Source organism: Colletotrichum phormii (genome assembly GCF_030913505.1).
Source record: "Colletotrichum phormii strain CBS 102054 chromosome Unknown BDP81scaffold_2, whole genome shotgun sequence".
NCBI classification, from domain to species: domain Eukaryota; kingdom Fungi; phylum Ascomycota; class Sordariomycetes; order Glomerellales; family Glomerellaceae; genus Colletotrichum; species Colletotrichum phormii.
Window position 1 is genome coordinate 733,853 of NW_026851444.1, and position 17,019 is coordinate 750,871.

A 17,019-nucleotide genomic window follows, 5' to 3' on the forward strand; every position below is an offset into this window, starting at 1 on the left:
AGAGGGAATTAAAAGCAAAAGTAGGGGATGACTGTAGTCCTCCACCATTCACCCAAAGATGGATCATGGATGATGGAAGAGAAGAACCCAGTGGTACTGGTGGCCCGTCCCTGCGGCTCGACTCATCCATCATCCATCATCACCCCCCTGGCCAAGGCAGTTTCTCTGCATTTTTTCTGTGCGAGTCGTTAGTCGTCACTGGTTGACTTGATGGCAACCGTTGGCCCTGCGTTTGGGGCTGGACGTCCGGAAGAAGAATGTACCAAGATAGAAGAAGCAACTTGAACGGTTCATGGGGGGGAGTGCAAGAATAGCCCGTTGGATGCGTTAGCGCAGCCTCTTGACCTACCTGCTCGTTGCATCGTTGGCACCGGTCCGCCAAGGGACAATCCGCGCAAAAAAAGACGTGCTTCGGGCCATTTCTGGCGGGCCGGGCTTGCTTTGGAAGTCTTCAAGGGGATAGCCTCGACTCCTTGATACGGGCGTGGCCCCCTCTTGACCCTCCAACAAGGCTCGATCGATCCACCATCTTGATGTTTGCTGGCCGTTCGCGTATCCGCCCCCAGGACCCCAAAACTGTCGTTGTCTGGAAGTCAAGTCGTTAGTCAGGGCAAGCAGGGCGAACTACTGCACGCTATCCAGACATCAGACAAGCGGAACTGGGTGCCGAGGAAACGTAAGCCGTCAATCGTTCTGCCCAGTCATTGAACCAGCAACGTCATGACTCGTTTTGGGACTGAGAGGAAACCATCGTCGTATGGACTGCTATTGGATTGTCGGGAAGTGGAAAGAAGATCGGACAACACGAGGTGGGCACCGAGGCGCAGGCCATGGATCTTGGAATTCGGGGGCGGCAGGATATAGCCGAAAGTCGTAAAGTCTTGCCAAGTCAGCAAGCATCATATACTATACTGTGTAGCCAAGCCTTGAGTCCATCACATGTGTCTCGAGCCTTACCGATACCGATCCCTTCGCGGCTGGTCTGGTCTGTTCTGCTCTTTGCCAGTTGATGTGCTTTGCTGTTTTGTCGCGACAACCGCTCGACCGCGGCAGACGGCTGACGGGTGAAAGGCTCGACTACACGCCTCCTTGGCCCCCAGTGAACTCCGTCCCATGTCCTTGCCATTGTCCGCTCGTCCAACCTTTCACTTCGTCTCTCCACGGACTCAAATCTCTCTGTCCAACTTGCCTTGTCGCTTGTCACAATGTCATCTTGTTTCCTTGCCCGGTATTGCATGATTGGACGAACCGTCGGACAGGTGCTTGTTCCTTCAAACACGCGGAAACTGGGAAGAGGGCTCCAGCTTTTTTCGCTAGTCAAGAGTGTGAGAGTCCAGGGGGGAAGAAGAGGCCCAGGCAGTGCCAGGGTCCGAACACCGTTGAACACCCCTCCTTGGGAATCCTGAATGTGAAAGAATGACGATCAGCCGGTGGCTCCGGGGGGGCCCAGAGAGTGTAGAACGGGTACCTGCTTGTCAGCCTCCAATCTTTACGCACATTCGGTAATGTGCTCTGTGCTACGCGGAGGCCTGCGACGTATTGCTGGAATGTGGACGACTCGTTGCCGCGTTGGAAAGACAGGACATATTCCAGTGCTTATTTTGCTTCTTCTTCTTTTGATCGGATGAACCAGCGCCCAGCGTCCATGGCGGCTGGCTGCGATGTAACATTGAACAGACTGTGCGCCCATGGAAACATTAAGAAACAGTGGTCGAGAACTTGGGGATGTCACCTTGCCACGCCGCGGCTGCCCCCTTGACCGTAGGTATCCGTACGGATACGGATACCCAGCGTTGACACCACACTGCAGCGCATGTGTGGATTGTTCCTGAAGTCCAGGCCCAGTGCCGAGGGGCCGTCGTTGAAACATGTAGTCGCGAGAGAAGAGAGAGCGAGGGGAACAACGTTCGAAAGTTCTGCTCGCATATGCCTGAGGCTCCAGATGGCACTTGCCAGTCACCCCAATCTGAAGGAAGGGGGGCACGGGGGGGGGGGGGGGACTTGGCTGCTTAGGAAGGGCCGAAGGGGGAAGAAGAAAATGGCAAAGGAAACGACCAGACAGGAATTCAGGAACGATGCAATGCAACAATAGAACCGAACAAGGCGACGACGCTCAACGCCGTGACGCCCCAAGGACCCAAGCAAACTCAGCCCGCATGGGTTTCTTGCAGCTGCAAGGTACGCGCCAATCACAATTAGACTTTGCCCTGAGCCCCCTCTCGCAGCGCAACCCTCACAGACCGTCTGGCACCCTGGCCCGGCTCTGATCCCGGACGATCAGCCAGCTCAGGCAATGCCACATCACTTTAACCACTAGGCCAACAGCCAACTCTTGCGAGCCATGGCGGCCCTGGACCAGTGTTTGTTGGTTCCCTTTCCTCTCTCTCTCTCTCTCTCTCTCTCTCTCTCTCTCTCTCTCCCCTCTCTGACACGACATGCCTCTTCTCTTGGGGCCCATTCTGCCGCTTCCGGCCTTGCCAACCAACCTGCAGTAGTCGGTGGATATTCTAACACGTCGGACCACGTTCCACGAGCGCCAAATCTGCAGAGATTTTCCGTTCTGACATCTCACTGGATGAGCACTCTAAGGGCATGCAGCAGCTTTGCAGCTGAAGGGCAACGTGGGAAGAAAACCCCTCACACCTTCGTTGTCGCTGCCGGCGAGTTGGAAACTGACCTCGCGATACTTGACGAGAGAACCTGCCATCGGGCACAGCAGCTGTTGTAACTTGTATCTCACCATCCTTGATGCTCCCGGACATGTAGAGTAATAATGGTGCAGAGTGATGGCCTAGACCAAGCAGTTGAATCTCGCAGTCCGGGTTGTTTTTTGTCTCCCGCTCCATCGTCTCCACCGTTCCTGTCGATCAACATGGCGCGTGAACTATCAATGGTGCATTGATGAATTGCTTTCTATTGAAATTGATGCTCCCCATCTCGCTGACGACACGGATGGAACTCCCTGCTACCCGTAGTTGATGTTGACGTAAGTTCCGGGACACAGTCGCCGTCACTCAAAGTCACCCGCTCGAAATGCCGCAAGCTTGTATTTGCTTGCCGGGGTACGGAATGCTATCAGAGAACCACGTGCTGGGTTGGCCATTGCCTGGCTCTTTTGCGGTCTGTCATTGTGCTGCTGGTTGAACCACTTGGATACCAGAATGACTGACTCCAACACGGCTGTATCATTTCCGACAGCCACCTTGAGCTTTGCTTGCTACGGAATACTTCATTCTCTCGATTGTTGACCCATGGCCTGAGGGCTTCGGCAGACATGCCATCGTCCAACAGAAGCAGAGTCTCTTCAACCGACGAGGAGCTCTCATACTTGAGAACCTCTGTTGTCTCGCGACCGAGGCTCGATGCTGTCTATCGCTCCAGAAAATGGTTTGCCATTCAAAGATCACGTCAAATCTCATCACTTTCGGGTCCCGTTTGACGTCGACTTCTTGCTTGCAAAAGTGTAGAGGAACAGACCCTCTCTGCTGAAGACAGGGCGATCTTGGTCGACAATCTCCGTCACCAGGAACGCCTTTTGGGCCTTCTTCAGAAATTGCATATCCGCGCGTCTTCTCTTCTTGAAGCAGAAGTAAATAACAGCGTCAGGTTCCAAGGCTAACAGGTTCGTCAGAGTCTCCAGCAACAGTGGGAAGGCCGGCTCGAAATAGACGCAATCAGCTGCCAGAATGACATTGGGCTTGAAATCGACAACCTCTTGGGACAGCGGCCCGCCCCTGTACTATTGATCAGTCATTCGTACATCAGCCGAACGGCAGCCCGAGTCCATTCAAGACCTCTGCAGAAGAACACCCTCAGATGCGGATCACACAAGTTGAGATTCCATTCGAAAGTTCTTGAGGGTCTCGAAGTTCCATGGACTACCGTGCACACAGTCACCTTGGCACCCGTTACGTCCAAGTTCCCCGGAAGGGACCTCTGGGAAGGATGCGCACGGCTGGCATCGAGCAACCTGGGGGTAAATTACTCACCAGTTCAGGATCATGGGCTTGACTTTGTCTTCGAGGCCATTCAACTTGGTGTTCCGTCCCATCAGCTCGAACATCTCGTCTTGGTCTGTGAGGTACAGCTTTTCCTGCAATCCACAACCTAAAGCCACAGCCAGTCCGACGAGTCCGCCGCCTGCGCCAAGCTCAAGTCTATTTGCTCCGAAAAGCCCGAGTCAGCTCAGTCCAAAAAAAAAAAACACCCCCGATTTCTCCTCCTGCGAGGGCGGCGCATGGACTACGATCCAATATCGTGGTGTGTGGTATGGGCCAGTGGTAGAACATGGTAGACCACGAGGTCGCGAGGAGACGCAGACATGACAGTACGCAATGGAAGGTGGCTTCATGACTAACATTCTCGCGCCCTTGAGGTTCTCCCGGTGGTAGCGTAGCATGTGTTTTGTAAGCACCATGCCTGCAGGCCAAGTTTGACCGCCGCATCCCGAGGCGAGATCTTCGTGTAGTTGAAGGGGAGTTGACAGCAGGCCGGACATGTCATAGGCTGACGTAGTTGCGGCCTTGTAGGTGGGGAGCGGTGTGAAGTCTTCGCCGATGGCCAAGGGCGAGAAGTCAGGTGAGGGAGAGCGGTCGAGTGACTCCATCTTCTCTGGTATGAGGGGGGTGTTGAGAATCCGCATAATGCTATTGTGTGTGAAGAGTAGCCCAGGGAGCGCACGAAAACAACTTAAAGTAGGTAAGGTAAGGTAAGGTAAGGTGAGGTAAGTTGAGCTTATTGACGACACGGTGACACAAGCGGCTACGCGATGATGCTCTTTCTTTCTAGGCAGGCAGTGATTGTCGGAAACGGTGCAGATCTAAGGTAAGGTAGGAGGCTAGAGGTAAAAATGGCAGGCACGGAAGAGCGGTATCGCTGGCCTTTTTTTTGTATGGGATTTTATTTTTATTTTATTTCAAAATCCGTTTTGCTGAGGCCGACGACAATCTAGACTTTCCGATAAGGGGAGGTGCGTTTTGCCTCAAGCGGGGTTGCCCCTTCTTCTCTGCGCGCTTTCCGCTTCAACCCTGTTCAGGGTCCTGCGGATACACTCTCCGCTCTTTCCAATCTGTTTCCCAACGATGGCCGATTTAAGCCTCACTGAGGCGTGGCTTGAGTGGGTGGAAATCGGAAGAAGCCTTCGTCGCACTCCCGATGTTGCGGTATAGCGCTTACCTAATACTCCGGGAACAACACTTCCACTGGACTGTCCTATCTGTCCATCCCATGTACACTCGATTACACCATCTTGCCCTCCTGCCAAGCATCAGACCGAATAAGCTTGACGAGTATGCTGTCCAATGTAAACCAATGGACTGTTTAATCAATCCTCGAACTAATCCGCAGAACAAAGCTATTGCATTCCGGACCTCGTCAAAGCACACGTTCCGAGTGGACATGTCTCATCCCGCCTCCCTCTATGCCTCAGGGCCTAACCTGTCCTCAACACCCTTGAAGCGCTTCAAACCCGCCGCTGGAATGCAGAACTCGATTAGTCGCCTTCTGACACTCCCAGTATGGCAAGTGAACCTTTGCCACGCTGAAACGATTGCTTCTTCGAGTGAAGTAGTACCCTCCGTTGACCGACCACATGGAAGGGCGGCAGTTTGAGGAGGACGCGCCCACCCGCGAATCTCTTCTCAGGGCGTGAGCACTGGCACGAAGGGAGACACGTAGCACCAGAAAACGAGAGCCATGGACCACGAGATTCGCGCCGAGGATATCCCCTATGGGCAAAGTTATCGTCCTAAGCTTCTCTCGTTTCTGATGAGATAACCTTCTGTTTGACATGCTCTTCTCTGATTGAATTTGTTTTTGTTTTCCGCTCCTCTGGCTCGCAGATGCCGCTCCTTTCGTACAACGCATCAGTCATGGCAATGTACGTGATGTATGTGTTCCTGAGTCTAGCTGCGCTTGCAGGAGCCGTACCAGTCGTTTACTTCCCATTCAACTCTCAGCTACCGCCTGCGACGAGGATATCGGAGCCATTTTCGTACACTCTTTCACCTCAAACCTTTTCTTCACAGTCTCGACTATCTTACAGCCTACTACACTCGCCAGCATGGCTCTCGATCGATGCCAGCACCGGCCGGCTCTCTGGGACCCCCGAGGATAAAGATGTTCCGGCAGGGGAAGTGGTGGGCATCCCGGTGGACATCGTTGCAACGGACAATTCTGGGTCTGCCACGATGACGGCGACTCTGGTGGTGACGAGGAGACCTACACCCAAGCTCAACATTCCTCTATCGGAGCAAATTCAGAACTTTGGCGATACATCATCGCCGTCTGCCGTCGTGGCATCTCCCGCGTCCGACTTCTCCTTCACATTCGCCAAGGATACATTCTCTTATGCTGGAGACGGATTAAATTACTATGCCACTTCAGCAGATAGCAGCCCTCTGCCTTCATGGATCAAGTTGGACGCCGGCAGCCTTACATTCACCGGGAAGACACCACCATTCGAATCACTCGTCCAGCCGCCCCAGAAATTCGACTTCAGCCTCGTTGGTTCCGATATCATCGGATTCTCGGCTGTTTCCGTTGTCTTTTCTATCGTTGTCGGTGCCCACAGGTTGACAACAGACACGCCCACTATCGAGATCAATGCAACGCGGGGGACAAATGTCTCGTACGCGGCACTCGCCGGCAGTATAAAGCTGGATGGGAATACCACTACGCCATCCGAGTTGAACCTCACCACGTCAGGCCTTCCGAGCTGGCTCTCGGTCGATAATAGTACATTCGAGATCCAGGGCAACCCCCCTGAGGATGCGAAATCCTCAAACTCTACGCTCACTATTCGGGACGTATACTCCGATACTCTTAACATTATTTTATCGGTGTTCATTGTTACGCGAATCTTCCGGGACACGAACTTGAGCATCGAGGCGACGCCGGGAAAGAACTTTACGTTCGATGTGGAACCTTATCTCTGGACGCCTTCAGATATTGATCTTAGTGTCGAATCCTCGGCAGACTGGGTCAGCGTTGACGGCTTGGTCATATCGGGAATGCCCCCCAAAACTACATCGCCCGAGAACATTAAATTCATTGTCAAGGCGACGTCAAAAAGCTCAGAGGAGACCGAGACGGCGACGGCAGATTTGGAAGTCTTGCCTCTGCCGGCCACTACTACCACGGATTCTCCCACATCCTCTACGAAGCCAACGAATCCCGCACCTACAAGCGATCCGCAACAAGGCCTAAAAGCTGGTTATATAGCCCTGGCGATTCTCTTACCGCTACTCTTCCTCGCGATTGTTGTTCTGTTGATCATATGTTGCCGGAGAAGGAAGCAAAAACGAGAATCGATTCACGAGAACTTCAAAAACAGCATATCGGAGCCAGTCCCTGGCTCGTTTGTGATGAATGGAGGGGCCCACAGCAGAGACGGATCGTCGGTCGGAGATATGAAGAAGCCCGAAGACAATCGACGCAGCAGGGGTTACTTCAACTCTGCTGTACAGAAAATGAGACAATCGAGGACGCTTTCGACTATCACCGGCTCTCGTATGTCGCAGTCCAACACGAACAATCGCTCATCATATCTCTGGAGGGGATCCGAAAGAAGCCCAACGCCGAGATCCCCCTCCGTTACCTCGTCTTGGCTTACAGAGGGCGTCTTTTTCCACCCCCAACACACGCACCAGGGATCGACAAGCACCTACGACGGCCCGAGTGACGTACTTTCTGGGTCTTCTGGCTTTCTCCAGGGTCAACGAGATGATTCTTTCCGAAGTGTGCTGGACGTCACCATCCCGTCTATAAATCCGGAAACGAGCAGCATCCAAGCAACACCTGACCTGGCTTACACGAGTCCATGGGGAGAGCCTTCCAGATTGACCCTCGACAGGTCACAGCTACTACCGGGCGCTTCTGGCTCTGATAGTCTGGCCTCGATCCCGGAACAGCCAACACCGTTAGGATCGAATCCCACGAACGGGAATAGGTTCTCGCCGTCGCAACGACCGCGGAAGGCGTTCCCTATCATGAGCGACCTGGGATCGCAAAGCAGTCTCCGCAGCTCTAGATCGGGGTCTGGAAGGGGCAGGTTCATTCGGCAGGATACAAGACCGGAATCGCGTCATGGTTCAGTTTCACGGCCGATCAGCAGGAAGTCAGACTCGAGTCCCTTCTTTGGCGGCCGGTCGGTCGTCCCCTCGCGCAACAGGTACATTCTGGACAGCGATGACTCTGCTTCCCTCGAGTCGGCCAGGGGGACAGAGAACTGGCGGACGATACCACCACCAAGAGACTCGCTCGGTATCGCCTACGAGTTGACACGAAGCTCTCCCTTTATGAGACACACGCCATCGCTGTCTCCCCGGCCCCTCAGCATCATCAAGAAAGACTCGAGCGGGCCGTTGAACAGGGACAGCCGGGTAAGCAAACAAACTCCTCTGTCACGGCAATCGTCATCCAGCTCCAACATCATAGCAGGACGCTGGAACAGAGACTCCTTCATGCAACGACGTGCTTCGGGAAACCGGCCTGGGTACGCATCGTCAAGGGCAAGCAGCGAAGTGTTGGGCAAGGGGAAAGGGTTGGCGCGATACCCGTCGGGACCCGAGTCGGAGGGGTCTGGGTGGGTGACGGAAGCGGAAGCCGGAACAGCGGGGAACAAGGGCCTTCGGAGTCGGCGGGACAGCAGCAGTGAGGATTTCCGCGTGTTCATGTGAGAAGAGGGGACGAGGTTGGATGGGGATGGCCCCCCTCGTCACCCAGCGATATAATTTGTCTCTCGTTCAGAAGCGTCTTTGCGATTTTGTTATACCCGCCCCGAGCAGAGTCGCTTGCTCAAGTGTTTTATTCCTTACTTGGTTTAGTCCATTTAGTACAAGTACCTGAACGATAATAGGGATTATGGATATGAGGATCTAGTAATATTTTTGTATGGATGTAGAGGAGAGATTACGACCACCACCCACACCCGAACATGGTTGGGGGGGGGGATAGGCTTTGCTATCGGGCCTCGCCTCTCCAAGAAGGTCGTAACTCCTCTCTATCCTTGAGGCTCCCCCATTCAAAAGATAAAATTCCTCGTGTTTGTTCCGTATCATCGTTTATAACTAACGTGCTCGTCGAAGGATATATATACAAGGCAAATTATTAATGAAGAGAGAAAGCGGTTTTTGTACTCTTGTTCTTCCCCGCTTGTACAAGGAAACCCAGACCGTAATGTTGAATTGGCGATGCCACAAAAGTTTATTATCTAAGAGGGCGGACCCCTTTTTTTGTGTCTTTGTTTAACAAAATACCGACCGTCTGTGCTTCTGGAAAAGGCTTGTAAGTTGTGGGGGGTTGGCTCTCGCATCGCGCCCACGGCACCGAATGGCAGATGCCCAGTAAATGGGCCGCTTAGCTAAGCCGATCGAAGTGGAGACGATATCCCTCGCTGTTCCCTGCCTGCGCTCTGTGCCCCAACATTGGGATTGGCATAATTGGATAGGTCGGTATTTTAGGGAAAAGCGGCCTCTGGGGTTAATATGTACTAGTCTCTTAGATCGGATTCCCCGAGGTCGCAAGCAAGAGCTTGGACCTCATTTCCCGTCCATTCATGAGGTCCTAGCTTCGCTTGGGCCAAGAAAGGGAACTGGGGGAAAAAGAGAAGGGCGAAGAGGGGAGGGGGGGCTTTGGGGGGGGAGAAGATGGGATTCTCTTGTTTTGGCGGTAGAGAGAGGGGCGGGGAGGGGGCCCTTGCATGAGAACCGTGCAGTATCCGTAGATATGGCAGGTGGGTAGGTAGGTAGGTTGGTTGGCCTTGACTAAACGCGATGATGGAAGTCTGTGTGTTTCTCGATGCTTTTTTTTTTTTTTTGGTTGTGATTCAATGCTATGCGTTCACCGAGAGCTTCAACAGCGATTTCCAAGCTTTTCACTCCACGCTCCTGTAGCCAGTCAACTCTATGGATGTCGGCAGTGAGAGTCCAATAGCACCTTGGGCCCAATCCAAATGCCTACCTTCCATTAGCTTCTGTGTAAAATTTTGCCCACCTAGGTAGCATGATACGGTAGGTTGTTTGTGGTAAGCTCACGACGTCGGATATGACGCAACTGCAGGTAAACTCGTCTCTTTTCAGCAGGTCGTTCCATATTGGATCCGTAGCCACGCAACCTTGCTGTTCTCTACCTAAAGGCGGCAATGACGACGAATTTTGTACTTGCCGCCTCCACGAGGGTTTAATGTGCCTCCTTTGGGGGGCACTGGCTGGGCCAGCCGTTGCCAGTCCTGCAGTGCTGGGGCGAATGAATATGCAAGTGAGAATGAGAGGCGCAAGCAAATCCCGCTCCGGCCGGACGTCTGTTGTGTTGGTCTATGGGATTGGCTACCTACACAGTTTGCCTTGTCAAATCGTTGTTGTAAGGCTCGCTAGAACCTCGGGTCAAGTTTGTTCACTCGGTGAAACATTTCCTTGCGAACATGGTCTTTCTTACAACTGTTCAAGGTGACTTGAGGTACCTTACCTTAGGCAAGGCTGATAGATACCCATATACCCTGTTGGCGAGAAGGAGGTGACTGAGCTGAGGAGACGTTGGTAATGTGACAGACCCCCCTCGTACACATTTGATTGTTGTTGGTGCAAGGCAGTGGATGCCGCGAGGAGACCCAGACTCATACCCAGACGTAGCACTGCCAGAGAAGTAGAGTGCCTAGGTAGGTATCCGTGGCGTGGCCTCTCTTCCCGTACCCAAGTGCGCCTCACAATGCCGTTGCCAACTGGCCTTTGGACGAATACGCTCGACTGGCCGTGCCTTGACCTTAGTTGCTGAAAGGTAGGTTAGTACTCCGTAGGGAAGTAAGGTAGGTAGTCCCATTGTGGTGGTTGTGGTTGGTAGTACGTACCCCCTCCCCGCGGCAGCGTTGGAGTCACCTTTGCTCTGTCCTTTTTGGTATCCGTAGAGCAAGTCAAGGCCAGCAATCCAAGCAACTAAGGTGCTTGCCCCAGCTTGTTGTCCGCGGCTGGCTTGTCCTAAGGTATCCTGCCCTGTCCTGTCCCGCGTTGTTGCTTGCGCCTTCCGTATCGCACAACTTTGCTCGCCCCCGGGCTACTGCTACCGCACGGCGCACTCTCACTGCCTTACAACACACCAGCTCACCACCTACCTACTCCCGTCACCACAACACGCGACCTGCTCTGCCTTCACCACCCATCCAGAAAACTCTTCCTACTCACAACCTCACCCACACCCAGCTACAATTGAGTTCGGGTCATTTTTTCCCTCCTTCTACCTCCCTCTCTTCTCTTGCGCAACCTCACAATTTTGGCGCGGCCAATTTCCTCGCATTACCGCACCCCGAACTCGAGCCTCTATTACCTGTGATAGCAGACCCAACACCTCTCAGGGATCGACGCCTGTCCCCTGCCCAATTCCCTTGCGATTCGGATACCCCGCTTCCTCTCGAGTGTGCGCGATCTAGAACCTTTTGCTACCGCACCACCTTCCCGTCACCTCGCCTCTTTTTTTCCCTCTCAGCCTTCTTGCGCACGCACGACTGGCTCTGAAAAAATTTCTCCTCTCCAGCAACCTTACGATACCGACTTGCGCTTCCGACCACGATTTGACCGACCCAACATCCAGTCAAACCCGGTAGCTGCGCTGCCGACTCATTGCATCCGTCACCATGGGTCAAACTCTCTCCGAGCCCGTTGTCGAGAAGGTATGTCATGATCTACCACTACCCTCACCTCTCTTGACGCGCTGCCTTGCCTTGCTTTGCCCATCGCCACGCCCTCATACCCATTCTGCTTCCTTCGCGGCCTCTTGCTCGATATTCGCAGCCAGCCCCGGGGTCACCTCCGAACCCCCGCTTGCCTCGGTCGTTCTTGCCCGTGATATCGCGCGGGCAGGCGATATAGCGAGGTGGCTTGGATCTTTTTTTGCAGCAATGTCCAACTGATGACGTATCCCTACAACTCAACCTTACTTTGATTCAACTCACTGACCCCATTCTCCACGATCATAGTCCTCGGCCAAGGGCGAAGATGAGCGCCTCCTCTACGGCGTCTCTGCCATGCAGGGCTGGCGCATAAGCATGGAGGATGCTCACATCACCATCCTCGACCTTCTCACCTCCGGCAGCGACGAAGCCAAGAAACACGAGTCAAAACTCTCCTTCTTTGGAGTCTTTGATGGACATGGCGGTGACAAAGTAGCCTTATTCGCTGGAGAGAACATTCACGAGATTATCAAGAAGCAGGAGACCTTCAAGAAGGGCAACTACGAACAGGCGTTGAAGGATGGCTTTTTGGCAACCGATCGGGCGATTCTTAACGGTAAATTCACGACCTCGGATCCGGCAGTTCCTTGGAGGCTGAGCCGTACTGCGGCCTTGGCCTATACCACTTATTGTCCCCTATACTGGATACATGAGCTAATCTTGGGTTAACCAGATCCCAAGTACGAAGAGGAGGTTTCTGGCTGCACTGCCTGCGTTGGCCTGATCTCGGACAACAAGATCTACGTTGTGAGTTTGCTTACGTCCGCTTTTGCGCGATGTATTCGCATTACTTACCGACCGTTCCGCGACTAGGCAAACGCTGGCGACTCGAGAAGCGTTCTTGGTATCAAGGGACGGGCTAAGCCCCTGTCCCAGGACCACAAGCCCCAGCTCGAGGGTGAGTACTTGCCCATGGCAAAGGCATCAGTACCCTGAGCTGACTTGATTTTCCCCCCTATAGCCGAGAAGTCCCGTATCACAGCCGCCGGTGGCTTTGTCGACTTTGGCCGTGTTAACGGCAATCTTGCTCTCTCCCGCGCCATTGGTGACTTCGAGTTCAAGAAGAGCGCAGAGCTCTCGCCCGAGGCCCAGATCGTCACCGCCTTCCCTGACGTCGAGACCCACGAGATCAGCGACGACGATGAGTTCTTGGTCATCGCTTGCGACGGTAAGCAGGAAATACTTGGTATGGGCAAGGGATCACAGGCTGACAAGATTCTTAGGTATCTGGGACTGCCAGTCTTCCCAGGCTGTTGTCGAGTTCGTCCGTCGTGGCATTGCGGCTAAGCAGGAGCTGGAGAAGATCTGCGAGAACATGATGGACAACTGCTTGGCCTCCAACTCGGAGACCGGAGGTGTTGGCTGCGACAACATGACCATGTGCATCATTGGTCTTCTGCGCGGCAAGACCAAGGAGGAGTGGTACGAGGAGATTGCCAAGCGGGTTGCTGCTGGAGACGGACCTTGCGCCCCTCCCGAATACGGTACGACTGAATCCACGTCCGAATCCACATCTTCCTAAGGAGTTGAGCGGCGCGCCGACCTCCATCTGCACTGTCATGAGACGAGTCTCTCTATCCCCATAATACAACCATTATCCCCCTTTTTGTAGCCATCGTTTGTTTTTGTGTCCCATAATTTCTTTCCAAAGGAGGAGCGCTGATCCATCACCTGCAACTAGCTGAATTCCGCGGTCCCGGAGTTCACCACAACTTCGACGACAGTGACAGCGGCTACGACGTGGATGTGGAGAACAAGGGCAAGCCCTTCGGCATTGGTGGTTACAAGGGCCGCATCATCTTCCTTGGCGATGGCACTGAGGTTCTGACCGACTCTGACGACACGGAGATGTTTGACAACGCTGAGGAGGACAAGGACCTCGAGAGCCAGGTTTCCAAGGCCTCCTCGGCAACCAGCAAGGATAGCGTGACTGAGGACAAGTCAGCCCCGAAGACGGAGGAGACTAAGGCGGCTGACAAGACCGCAGAGGAGTCAAAGCCGGCCGCAGTCCCCGCGTCTACGGAGTCGCAGAAGATTGAGAGCACGGAGAAGTGAGCTCTTAGCGGCTGGCGATGTCGACTTTCTATACCTTGATGAATGATATAGGCGTGCACTTGGGCCTGGAAGAGAGACCGGACTCAACGGATCCGTATGAGTTTTAGGAAGGCTTGAGAGACTTTTAAATGGCTTGGCTGGAATGGATGACTGAATGTTTCTCGTGTTGTTTTCCTCATCATGTTGGGTGTCCCGGAGGCCGTTGACAGGGTTGTGATCAGGCAGAGGGGGGGGCACGAACAGCAGTTGCGGCGGCTCAAGGGGAGAGAGGAGAGGGCTGGCCGCATGTTGAGAGAGTCCAAAGACTCAATCTGTGCGTGCTGTAGCTAGTAGCCCTCTTTGCGGGCTTACCTAGTTGTCACGCTTACTTATGATCATTTGCATAACCCAACCAACTCTTTTTGAACTTGCTACTTTCTTCAACCGCCTTTTTCCAGAAGAGGGGTCTTTTCTGTCACCAGGGTCCAGGGATCTGACGTGTCTGTTGCTCGGGCTGCCTACGTGTATTGTAGATCAAAAACAAATCACTTTCATGCCCGGGCACCCACGGGCAAACGTGTGGGATCAAGAATGTGATATGCCGATATTATGTTCGCCAGGCCGTAATGAGGAAACAAGTTCATCTTGGGAATGCAATTATGTGATTAAATGTTTTTTTGTACAGAATTGTATGGGTATTTTCCACGCCCAGCCCCGATTTGCCTCCTAGCTATCTTACGAGACGGGGATTTGATTTGTTGTACAGGGTTATTCCTCATATAAATAGTTGTGCGGATTGGCTTTTTCTCTATACCGTGACTCTGGTTCTGATCCCCGTCGTGGGGCGGGAAACCTTTCTACAGCCACTTCTTGCGGCGACGTGATGTCGAGGTTTCCTCAAATCAGTTAGACACCCCGTCCGTCGTCTTCCACGTCTTCTGTTGCCGGTATAGTGATCCCATCCGTCGGTACTATCGTGGTCTTGGTTTCATTGACGGACGACGGTGGCACATCACTCGTGGCTGCAATATGCTGAATTTTCAGTTGCCACTGATACGTCCGTAGGCCCTTGCCGTTCCGGTGATACATGACCGTGACTCCAGGCGTAGTGACGGTGCGCAATGGTGTAGGGGGGGAATGCCGCAGGCTCTGCTGCTTGGCCTCCTTGACCGCCGCAATGATTTTCCCGTCGGCTCCCCAAGCCCACGAGAGAAGTTGATGGAGCGGGTACCAGGGTCGCATTTTGTGTTCCCGGAAGTAATCGTGCGTGGCCTTGCTGATCCGGGCGCCGTTGACTTGGTTCGGCCCCGTCACGTTCTGGTCGAACCAGGACGGCAGAGCGCAGGGTGATGCGTGAGCCTTGGGATTCGGCTCGATGGCGTGCTGCAGAACGTCTTGCGGGTTGACGCCGTACCGCCAGTTGCTGATGTGATTGCGCATGTCCGAGCTGGTTCGGCCCGCTATACAGGCATACCGCCAGATGACGCCCATGGCGTTGGGCCTATTAAGCCTGAAGGCCAGGAAGAAGAGTATGTGGTATGATTGCTCGTTCAACAAGATGAAGTGCTTGTGAGCCTTCTCCAACGCGGCCGTGGCGAATGTTATATTGCGCTGGGCTTTCGCATGTTGAAGCATCGTGTTGAGCGTGAGCGTGGTGGGGAAGGTATTCCGGGACTCGGCCATGATGTCCCAGAGGTCGCAGCATGAGGCAAAGTTGCCCATACGTCCGAGTTCGTTCATGATTACGTGCATGACTGGCCTCGAAGACCAGGCCGTACCGTACTTGGCGGTCAGGGTCTCGAGGAACGAGCGGATACCGGGCCAGTTGTGTTCCAACTTGCGCATGTCGTCCGTGACGAGTCGCTTCGTGATGAGTGGCACGACGCCGGGATCCAAAAGGAGGCCAAGCGAGTGCATCAGTCGAAGAACATGCTGGAGGATTTGTTTGCTCTCAATCATGTCCATATACAACGCCCATGTTTTGGCGTTTGGCTGGCAACCATAGCTAATCATCATCCCTAACAAGCTGTGAAAGTTGCTGAGATCCTTCACCTTGGCACAGTTTTCCAGCATGATGTTGAAAACGCCGGTATCAATCGAAAATGGTGCATCTCGCTGGCTCTGGAAGAGGTCCCGGGCATGATTCCTATAGGAATTGCCACGTAGCTCAATAAAACGCAATGCCTGTTTGAAAGCGCGCCTCGACCGCGCATGTCTCGAAGACTCATCCGTGAATGCGCTGAAAAGTAGCTTGAGGGCCGCGTCGTCTGCAGCGGGGCCCGCGCCGTACATCTTATACTTGTCATGCGCAGTGATCCTCGCGTTTGTGATGGCGGTTATGTAGGCCAAGAATGTATCAGGCGTCCATTCTTTCGGTTTCGGGATACTTTCGTATTTGTGGGCGTGTGAGTACTCCTTCATATACGCCGGACGCTGGTCTTCCTCGGAACTTTTCCATACAGTTTCGTTTCTTGCTTCAGCCACCTCGTCACGGCCCGTTGTAGAGAAGTTGCTGCCGATGGCTCCTTCGATACTGATCGTGCTGTCGGCTTGAGCGGCAAGTCTAGAAATCTCTCCGCTTGCGTGTTCCAAAGCGTCTTCGTCGCCCGAGAGAAAAAGGTATCCCACTTCACTGAGTGTCCCGTCTTTATCCTTTGGCCATCGCATCTCGATATGACATCTCGTTTGCTCCTGTATGTCCCAAATAGTTTTGTCGACATCGTGGAGGAGCGTATATGCGAGTTCAACCCCGACTGTGATCTTACGCACATTGCGCTGCCAGGGCCCTTTAATAGGCCGGGTCTGTCGTCGAAGGAGGTCCAACGTATTGCGCCAGTTGCTGAACGACCCCTTTTTGACCTGTCGGACGGTCTCGAGCCAAATTTGCCTGGTTATGCTTTGGTGGAATCGCTGGCTACTGGCTCGAGATTCCCGTTGCGGCTGGTAACGTATCGTCGGTGTAACGAGTATAGAGTCATGCTGCGCTTGGGTAGGGCTCGTCTTTTCCCGTCGTTTCAGCTTGCGTTCGCTGGCATCTTTGAGTAAAGACACTGTTTCAATAGGTTTTCGACGCTCGCTGACGGGATCAAGTGGATAAAACGGCGTAGGTTTTCGTGATCTTTTCGGCCTTGTGTCCGGACCATCCCCCGGCGTTAAATTTCCAACTCTCGATGGTGTCTCGATCTCTTCGTCTTTCGTAGTCTGGCCTTCCAAGGTAGGGCTCAGGGCGGCATCGCTGGCTGAGGTGGCGACATGGTTCGTTCCTT

General features: G+C 53.7%; 5 protein-coding genes across 5 annotated transcripts; 3 read left to right on the forward strand and 2 right to left on the reverse strand.

The window, feature by feature from the left end:
- Window positions 1–3,418: 3,418 nt before the first annotated feature.
- Window positions 3,419–4,606, reverse strand: BDP81DRAFT_389437 (putative methyltransferase-domain-containing protein; the record flags this gene model as incomplete). The annotated part of the gene is made up of 3 exons (XM_060587254.1): window positions 3,419–3,734; window positions 3,990–4,157; window positions 4,359–4,606. 3 exons carry the CDS (start codon window positions 4,604–4,606, stop codon window positions 3,419–3,421), a joined length of 732 nt encoding a protein of 243 aa, XP_060450349.1.
- A 1,264-nt stretch (window positions 4,607–5,870) lies between these two features.
- Window positions 5,871–7,508, forward strand: BDP81DRAFT_289776 (uncharacterized protein; the record flags this gene model as incomplete). Its single annotated transcript, XM_060583057.1, has 1 exon — window positions 5,871–7,508. A coding segment is annotated over one exon (1,638 nt), but the record flags the coding sequence as incomplete, so codon positions are not given.
- A 2,648-nt stretch (window positions 7,509–10,156) lies between these two features.
- On the forward strand, window positions 10,157–10,913 carry BDP81DRAFT_415421 (uncharacterized protein). Its single transcript, XM_060589454.1, has 2 exons — window positions 10,157–10,766; window positions 10,844–10,913. The coding sequence occupies exon 1, from the start codon at window positions 10,183–10,185 to the stop codon at window positions 10,447–10,449; it is 267 nt and encodes an 88-aa protein (XP_060450351.1). The 5' UTR covers window positions 10,157–10,182; the 3' UTR covers window positions 10,450–10,766; window positions 10,844–10,913.
- Window positions 10,914–11,623: 710 nt separating this feature from the next.
- Window positions 11,624–13,774, forward strand: BDP81DRAFT_308629 (protein phosphatase 2C; the record flags this gene model as incomplete). Its single annotated transcript, XM_060583479.1, has 7 exons — window positions 11,624–11,659; window positions 11,966–12,275; window positions 12,393–12,466; window positions 12,533–12,617; window positions 12,681–12,887; window positions 12,943–13,203; window positions 13,401–13,774. The coding sequence occupies 7 exons, from the start codon at window positions 11,624–11,626 to the stop codon at window positions 13,772–13,774; spliced, it is 1,347 nt and encodes a 448-aa protein (XP_060450352.1).
- A 1,128-nt stretch (window positions 13,775–14,902) lies between these two features.
- On the reverse strand, window positions 14,903–16,792 carry BDP81DRAFT_292322 (uncharacterized protein; the record flags this gene model as incomplete). The annotated part of the gene is made up of 1 exon (XM_060583075.1): window positions 14,903–16,792. A coding segment is annotated over one exon (1,890 nt), but the record flags the coding sequence as incomplete, so codon positions are not given.
- Window positions 16,793–17,019: the final 227 nt, after the last annotated feature.